Raw genomic sequence first — 8,853 nt, forward strand, 5'->3', positions numbered from 1 at the left:
CGGCGGAGTGAAGGGGGGCGGGTTGCTTGAAGGTCCGGCCGGAGGGGGTTGGGCGGGGCCGGGGCAGCCGGAGGTTCGGCCTGCGGACGCCGGTCCCCCGCTGGGCCGTGCCGGCCTCGTTTTCTCCCCGCCCCCCCCTCATCCCTAGCGGGGTGGGGCGGCCTGGCCTGGTGGGCGAGGGCGACCGTAGGTTCGGCCGGCTGGGGGTGGGGGCGGCGACGGTGCTAGCCGTACCTTGCGCCCCTTCCTCCCCCCCTCCCGGCCGAGGTTGGACTGCCCGGCCTGGGGGAGGGGGGCGGTGCCGCGCCTGGATGGGATGCCCGGGGGCTAAGCCCCCTTTGCTGCAGGGAGTGGGGGGCAGCACCCCTATACTCACAACTCTCACTGAGCCCGACACCTAGGCCAGCCTTGCGGGAGGGGGGAGGATTAGCTGGTGAGGTGGGAGCTGCTGGCCTCCGATCCCCCTCCTCTCGCTCTCCCCCTCCCCTCTTCTCTTCCTCTCTTCTCGCTCTCCCCCTCCCCTCTCCTTTCCTCTCGCTCTCCCCCTCCCCTCTCTTCTCTTCCAGATCCCATCTCATTTTCTTCCCCTGCCTTACCCTCTCCATCCCATCTCATCTCATCCCATCCCATCCTATAGATGGCTGATCAGGTGTAGCTCTACTTCACCTTCCCTAATAAACATATAAGGAAAACGAAGAATAAACAATCAATATCCTCTCTTTTTTTTTTTTCCTTTTTCATAACGTTCTTTGATGTTATTTTAAAATTATTTTTGGTTCTCTTTAACAATCATTTATTAAATGCCTACTTTGAGCTAGGCATTTGAATAAAAAATGCAGAAATGAGACAAACAGGCCTTCACTCATCTATTGGAGCAGTTGTAGTATTGTTACTACATATTACATACTACATACATAATAATATTCATTATATACCACTGTAATACTCCTTTACTTAAAAAACCCTTCAGTGAGCCCTCATTCTCCCCTGCTTGAAGTCCAAACTCCTTAGCCTGACATTTGAGGCCCTCTGCTGTCAGTCTTAACCAACAGGTTTAGCCCAATTTCCCTAACTGGATGATTTCCACTGGCCTGATCATCCCATCAGCCCCAAACTGAATTCCCCCACACTACTTCCTCACCAGCCCCACGTCCTCAGTACTCTCCAACTTCTTGGGGCTCAGCTCGTGTTCGTTCTGTCCTTGATGATTGGTGCCTTCTCAATTTTCCACAATGTTTGTTCTATGGCAGGGGTTCTTAACCAGGGTTTGGGAACTTGTTAAAAAAAAAATGGTTGGACATAAAAATATTTGGATAACTATTTCAGTAAAATTGATTTCTTTTGTAATCCTATGTATTTAAAAACATGATTCTGAGAAGAGGTCTGTAGGCTTCACCAGCCAGCCAGACCATTTCATGACACTGAGGTGAAAGTCCCTGCCCCTTGGGATTCTCTTTTCATGTGTTTTTTCAATTCAGTGATCCTGTTAGACTCTGGCATTTTGTTCTTGTTTAATGTAAATCGTTGAATTCAAAGTTCACTTAATTAACCCCCTGCCTCATCCTCCCCAAAGCACACATCATCTTGGATACTTACTTGGTAAATGTTGCTTGATAGGTTGATTCTTCCTTCATCTGAATGGGCTCAATATTTTTTTCTTCTGATGGCATAAGTTGTAATTTTATTATTGGAGGTAATGGAGCTCATGACTGCCTTTGGGCTTTTCTCTAGGTCGACACCTCCAAGGTTGTCCACATCCACTCCGTCATCGTTCTTCGACGTTCAGATAAGAGGAAGGATCGAGTGGAGATTTCTCCTGAGCAGCTTTCTGCTGCTTCTGTGGAAGCAGAAATATCCTTTGGGGGGCAGCTGTAGTCAAGGGGGCTCAGTGGCTAACATCAGGAAGCGGAAAGGGGAATCTTCCTCTTTTGCAGTCTGAAGATCCCAGGGTCAGATCTTATCACAAGGAACCTCAGCTGATGCTGAATCCCCACCCTCTTAGGATGCCATTTGAGTATAGTTAATATGAGAAGAGCTAAGAGCATGCCATAGTATTGCATGAGAACTAGGGACCATAGGGACTTTTAGGGAAGCCCCTGAGTGAGTCTGTGATGATTGCTGTTGAGAACCACCTGGGGAACCTAGGCAGATTCCTCAAGTGACCCTGACCACTGCTGTCAGATGGAACCCCCTAAGTTGAATTTGGGGATTTCTGAAGAATTCATGACAACCAAGTAGCTGCCCTGGCTGTCAGTTTTTTTTTCTGCTCTAGGAAAGGGGCTAGGGGTAAGGACAGAAATGAGGAAAGAGCATGGAAAAGACTGATCAGAATGACTGGCAAGCTGGAAGTGAAAAAATTTTTTTAATGGAAAAATGATAATTGGGGGAAAGTTAAAATATTAAGTACTTTTTAAAAACACTTGCACATTTGAAGTTAATTTGTTTAAGAACATAAGAATGGATTACACATACATGTACATATATGTGTATATATGTATATATCCATACACATATACTACATATACACACATATATCTGAAAATTCTCGCGCTGCTCAGATTGTCTGACCTAGAGTACTCTATTTGATTCTCTCCTGTGAGTTTTAGGAAAAAGAGAAAAATTCTATTCACACAAGAGTAAAACAAGCAGTATCAGAACAATTTGGCCTCTGACATGGATCGTTCCATGATCTTGGACAGATTGATTGGGCTACTTCCTATACCCTAAACTAGAAGTCACCAAGCTGCCCATGTTGGTAGAGGGCCTCATAGGGAACTCCCTAGCCAAGTGCAATCCCAGGTCTAGTTAAAAGCAGAAGTGGAAGAGGGAGATGGGTTATTGTTTGATCCTAATGACCTCAGTGGTATCGTGGGACTTTAGAGTTGGATGGGCCTTTAAAAGCATTCTGAACTCTCTTCTACAGCATACCTGTCAGATTCAGCCTCTGCTGAGAAAGGTGGTGAGAGGAGAGAAAGTGGGGGCACCTGTTATAGGCAGTCTAAAATTGTTATAGGCAGTCTAAAGTTATTATAGGCAGTCTAAAGAGAAGTTGGGCCACAAGAGGGGTGATAGTGGAGATAGATTTTTTTGAGGATGGGGGGGGAAACATGGGCACTTTTCTAGGCAGTAGAGAAACAGCCAGGAGATGAGGAAAGACTGAAGGTGAGTGTGAGAGTGAGGATGATGGGAAAAAGGGGCAATCTGTTGGAGGAAATGGAATGGGGATTGCTTGTGTTTTGAGGGATTGACCTTGGTAAGGAGTGAGGCTATTTCATCACGTGAGACAGGTGAAGGATGGCCTCACTTTTTTTTTATGTGAAATATGAGGCAGGGTTCTCAGCTGAGGAAGAGGGAGCAGGGGAGCCATGGGAAGTGTGAGGAGAGATGAGAAGGTTTAAAAAAGCCGACATGGAGAGTGGGAGAGGGAGTTGATAAGGTAGGTAGAGTAGGATTGCCTGACAGCTGTGAGGGCTCAGGTGAAGTTGTATGACATCAATTTGTAGTGGACCCCATCAGAACAGTTGCATGATTTTCTCCACCTTTTTTCAGTAGCTTGTGTGTAGAAGCAAATGGGAGGAATGCTGGGAGTGATCCTAGACTGAGGCTTGGCTGGGAGTAATCAGAGATAAGGGCTTGAGAGGTGGCCAGGGTAGACTTGAACTTGTTTATGGAGGAGTCAAGATGGGTAGCAGAAGAGGAGAGAGAGAGGAGTGATGGTCTGGGAGAAATTTGAGGGGTGGAGGAATAGGAGGTCACAGTTTGGACAAAGAGTTGGGTTTGGTAAGGGAAGGCAAAAGGAAAGGTGAAAAGCCAATAGATTATGGTTGGATAAGGGGATTTCAGAATTCTTGAAAATGGAGGTGGTGAATTTATGGGTGATAGCAAGATCAGAGGTATGATCCTCTTTGTGTGGCTAAGGTGGGGTGGAAGACGAAGTCACCCCTTCCCTAATTTGTCATTTTCTGCTTTTTTTGTTAACTTTGCCAGTCTGATGGATATGAAGTAGATTCTTAGAGTTGCTTTAATTTGCATTTCTCTAGTTATTAGTGATTTGGATAATTTTTTCTGTGGTTCTTGATAGCGTGGGTTTCTTTTCTTTCTTTTTTTTAATTTGTGAGGTAATTGGGATTAAGTGACTTGCCCAGGGTCACACAGCTAGTGGGTGTTATGTGTCTGAGGCCGGATTTGAACTCAGGTCCTCCTGACTTGAGGGCTGGTGCTCTATCCACTGCGCCACCTAGCTGCCCCTGAATTTTTTTTTTAACATATGTTTTTAAAACTTTGGATTACAAATTTTCTCCCTTCCTCCCTCCCCACCCACCCTCATTGAAAAGGCAAGTACCTCGATAAAGGTTATACACGTGTAGTCATGCAAAACACTTCCATAGTAGTCCTGTTGTGAAAAACTAAGTTTATTTCCCTTCATCCTATCCCATCCCCCATTTATTCTATTCTCTCTTTTGAACCTGTCCCTCCTCAGAAGTGTTTGCTTCTGATTACCCCCTCCCCCAATCTGCCCTCCCCTCTATCATCCCCCTGCTCTCTTGTCCCCTTCCCCCGTTATTTTCCTGTAGGGTAGGATAGATTTCCATACCCAATTATGTGTGTTATTCCCTCCTTAAGCCAAATCCTATGAGAATAAGATTCACTCATTCCCTCTCACCTTCCCCCATTTCCTCTCCACTGTAAAAGCTTTTTCTTGTCTGTTTCATGTGAGATAATTTACCCCATTCTACCTCTCCCTTTCTCCTTCTCCCAGTATAATCCTCTCACCCCTTAATTTTATTTTCCAGATATCACCCCTTCATCTTCAACTCACCCTGTGCCCTCTATCTATATGTATATATACATACATATAATTTTTTCCCTCCAACTACCCTAATACTGACAGAGGACTCATGAGTTATAAATATCATCTTTCCGGGCAGGAATGTAAACAGTTCAACCTTAATAAGTCTCTTATGATTTCTCTTTCCTCTTTACCTCTTCCATGTTTCACCCTTCAAATGAATTTCATTTTAATTTTTTTCACCTACCAAAGTAATCCTTTGATTTGCATGGCACTGAATGAGTTAATTTAGTTAGTAGTATTATTATTATGTTAGTTTGGCCTGTTGTTGTTCACTTGTTTCAGCTGTGACTGACCCTTCCTTGACTCCATTTGGGGTTTTCTAGGCAAAGATACTGAAGTGGTTTGCCATTCCCTTCTCCAGCTCATTTTACAAATGAGGAAACTGAGGCAAACAGTTAAGTGATTTGCCCATAGTCACATAGCTAGTAAGTGTATGAAGCCAAATTTGAACTCAAGTCTTCCTGATTCCAGGCCCAGCACTCCACTCACTGTGCCACCTAGCTGCCCTGGTTTGGCCTACCCATGAGCAACGAAAATTTTCCAATATTTAAGTCCGACATTATTTCTGTAAATAGTTATATTCCTATAGTTTCTGGGTGTGTGTTGATAGGTAGATTCCCAGGTACTTTATGCATTCTGTAATTATTTTAAAGGAAATTTCTCTTTCTATCTCTTCTGGCTGGATATTTTTGGTAACAAATGCTGATGATTTATATGGATTTATTTTGTAGCCTTCACATTTGCTAAATTTATCATCTTGATAAGTTTTAGTTGACTCTGTGGGATTCCCTAAGTATATTATCATATCATGCACCAGAAGTAATCATTTATTTTATTTTATTTTTTTTGTGTCTGCTTAATCCTTCAATTCCATGTTTTGTTATCGCTAACATTTCTAACTCAGTAACATATAAAAGTCCTGGCAGTGGATATCTTTGCTTTACCTTTGATCTTATTAGAAAGGCCTCTAGGTTATCCTCATTATATGTGATGATGACTCTTGTTTTTTTGGTATGTGTTATTTACCATGGAAAGGGCCATTTATTCCTTTGTGTGTGTGTGTGTGTGTGTGTGTGTGTGTGTGTGTGTGTGTGTGTTTAACTGAAATGTATTTTGTTGAAATTGTATTTTGTTGAAAGAGCACATGCAGTTTGGGGAGATCTGAGTTTGAATCCTGCTTTAGACAATCCCTAGCTCTGTGACCCTGGACCAGTTAGTCACTTGACCTTTCTGTGCCTCACTTTCCTCATCTGTAAAATGGGGATAGCACCTACCTTCCAAGGTTGTCATGAGGATGAAACAAGATAATCTTTGTAAAGTAGCTTGTGAAACCTGTATATACATGCTATAAAATACTAGTTATTATTACTATTAATGTGGTCTGTTATGTTTATAGATTTCCTAATATTTAACCAATCCCACATTCCTGGTAGTCAGCCTGATCATAGTATATGATTTGTTTCATATGTTGCTATAATCTCTTTGCTAATATTTTAAACATTTTTTTTTTAGAATTTGAGTTCCACATTCTCTACTTCCCTCCCATTGAGAAGGCAGCAGTAGGATATCAGTTATATACGTGAAGTCATTTTGCTAATATTTTATCTAAAATGTTTGGATCATTGTTCATTTGGGATATTAGACTGTCATCAGGTTATGTTGCTATTTGCCTGCTTCTCTGTATTTATCACATTCATTGTTATAGTACAGTCATATCCCATGACATTTGTGTACCAGTTTGTTAAGCCACTGCCTAGTTGATCAGTTCATTCTCTTTGCAATTCTTTGAGAGCACAAAAATTGCTGCTATAAATATTTGGGTGTATGTGGGGACATTCTTTTTGTTGGTGCCCTCTTTGGGGTGTAAGCCTAGTCAAGAGTCAAAGGGTGTGGACATTTTAGTCACTTTATATGCATTATTCCAAATTGCTTTCCATCAGTAAGCATTCATTAATCACCTACCCCATGCCAGGCACTGTGCCAAGCTCTAAAGATACCAAGACAAAGATAAAACAATTCCTGCCCTTGATGAGCTTATATTTCTTTGGGGGGAGAATAGAACATTTACACAGACAATGAATGCAAGATGATTTGAGGCAAGTGGGGAGCCAGGAGCAATTGACAGGCTTAGGAAGAGTCTTATGTAGGAGGTGACACTTGAGTTGAGCTTTGGAGGAAATCCAGAATCTAACAGGTGGAGGTGAGGAAGGAGTGCATTCCAGACATAGATATGCAAAGGGATGGAAAAAGGAGATAATATCTTTACATTTTAATTTATTTTATTGTTATGAGGTTTTATTATATATTATAAATTGTTATTTTATTATGAGCATTTATTTATTTATTTGCTTGTTTGTTTTTTGGGGTTTTTTTTTTTTGTCAGCCAAAGAAAAGGTTTATTAGAACATCTGTCATACTGGGCAGACTCTTAAGGAGTCTGAACCATGGGTAAGCAGTGGTTAGATTATAAGAATCTAAGCAGTGGCTAGATTTTAAGAATCCAAGCCTCTTAATGGAGACAAGATGGACCTTATATACAGAAAGACTATGGGAGGGATTTAGGAGTGGCCAAGTAGTCTGTGAGGTAATAGAATTCCTAGGACCTGGACCACATGGCCAAGGGAGAATAGAAAAATGACCTGGGGCCATAGGGAGGTCCACAATGAAAGGCCAGTTGATGGGATTATAGCCTCAGGGGAATGCCAGAGATTTGGCCATGTGGGAAAGTCCAGGGTTTTTCCTTTCTGGGGCCCAGATCCCAACCCCATCATTCCCCCCTCAAACAAATGGGACCCAAATTCTTTTGGAGTAAGGGGCGAAGGTCTCGGCTTCTGAAACTGCTTCCTGCTGGCAAGGAGCATAAAGCTGTCCCTGCCTCCAGGGGGTCCCAAAGAGGAAATTGATTGGAACACAGGCTGCATGCAGGAATGATGGGGGACATTGGCTGGTACTCGCTGTTTGCTACCAACTATAGGTGAATGGCCTGTAGTCTGGAGGACACAAATCTGACAGAAAAGACTGCAGGGCCCAGATATAAAGCAGGGACTAGATTTAGGGCCCACCTTTGAGAGGATAAAACATCTTTAGCTCTGTTTGGATTCAGATAATTCAGTTTTCCAACCATGCAGTATCAAATCCACCTCATAGCCAGACTCAGGACTAGCCAGGTGGGTAACATTCCCTTTCAAAGGAACATAATGGGGAAACTGAGCCAGGAGGATCCCATCTTAGATGGAGGCTAAAATTGTCCTTTCAGCTTTTCCCAGTGCTGACTTCCCACCACTATCACCTTCTGAGTAGCTTGTGGCATTTCTCTCAGATGGTGGATTATTGATTATCAATGGATTATGATCCATCAGACAACTCAAAATAAAATCCTATGAGCTTTTACCTCAAACAGCAAGTTTCACTAATCATAGTTTAGGAAAAACTTTTCCAGGATTTACATCTTAAACTTAAATTTGTCCTGGTATAAAAAGCCAATAATTAGAGATTTCTATATACTTGCAAATTCTCAGCAAGCCATACATAACCCAAACAAACTTTTTGGCTAGTTTACACATTAAAACAATAACGAACAATAGCTAAATTATTTTAGCGGTAACCAAATTATGAAAAGTTGCTTGATATAACTGATACAGAAAGTTCACCAATTTGAAACTTGAAACAAACCCATTACCAATCAGGTGACTTCAGTTTTGTTAAATGTACTTCCAAATTCCTTTACACAGAGAATCAACATCTCATCATTAACAGTTAAAACTACAAATTTAAAAGTGTGCTTACCCAAGTTCAGAGGCCAGCTTCTTTCCCTTGAGCAGGATGTGCTGAACCTGGGTGATGCTTCCAGGCAAAGGTTGCCCTAGAGCCCAAGGTCATTGTCAGGCCCCAACGATGTAGCTGCTGCCCCTCTCCCCTCCTTTCTTTCCTAGGTGGGGGAGGGAGAAATCAAAGGTGTTTCAAAACTCCCTAATGATCAATCACAAAACCTCCAGAATATG

At 42.5% G+C, this 8,853-nt stretch overlaps 1 protein-coding gene across 3 annotated transcripts in view; it reads left to right on the plus strand.

Moving 5' to 3' along the window:
* Positions 1–8,853, plus strand: part of BRCC3 (BRCA1/BRCA2-containing complex subunit 3) — a 39,441-nt gene that overhangs the window by 402 nt on the left and 30,186 nt on the right. For all 3 annotated transcript variants that reach the window (XM_027838942.1, XM_027838939.1, XM_027838941.1), the window contains exon 2: positions 1,732–1,851. In XM_027838942.1, the coding sequence (XP_027694743.1) occupies positions 1,732–1,851 (120 nt within the window). The remainder of the gene's footprint in view (positions 1–1,731; positions 1,852–8,853) is intronic.

This window comes from Vombatus ursinus, unplaced genomic scaffold (assembly GCF_900497805.2).
Source record: "Vombatus ursinus unplaced genomic scaffold, bare-nosed wombat genome assembly UNPS02014831.1, whole genome shotgun sequence".
Lineage (NCBI taxonomy): Eukaryota > Metazoa > Chordata > Mammalia > Diprotodontia > Vombatidae > Vombatus > Vombatus ursinus.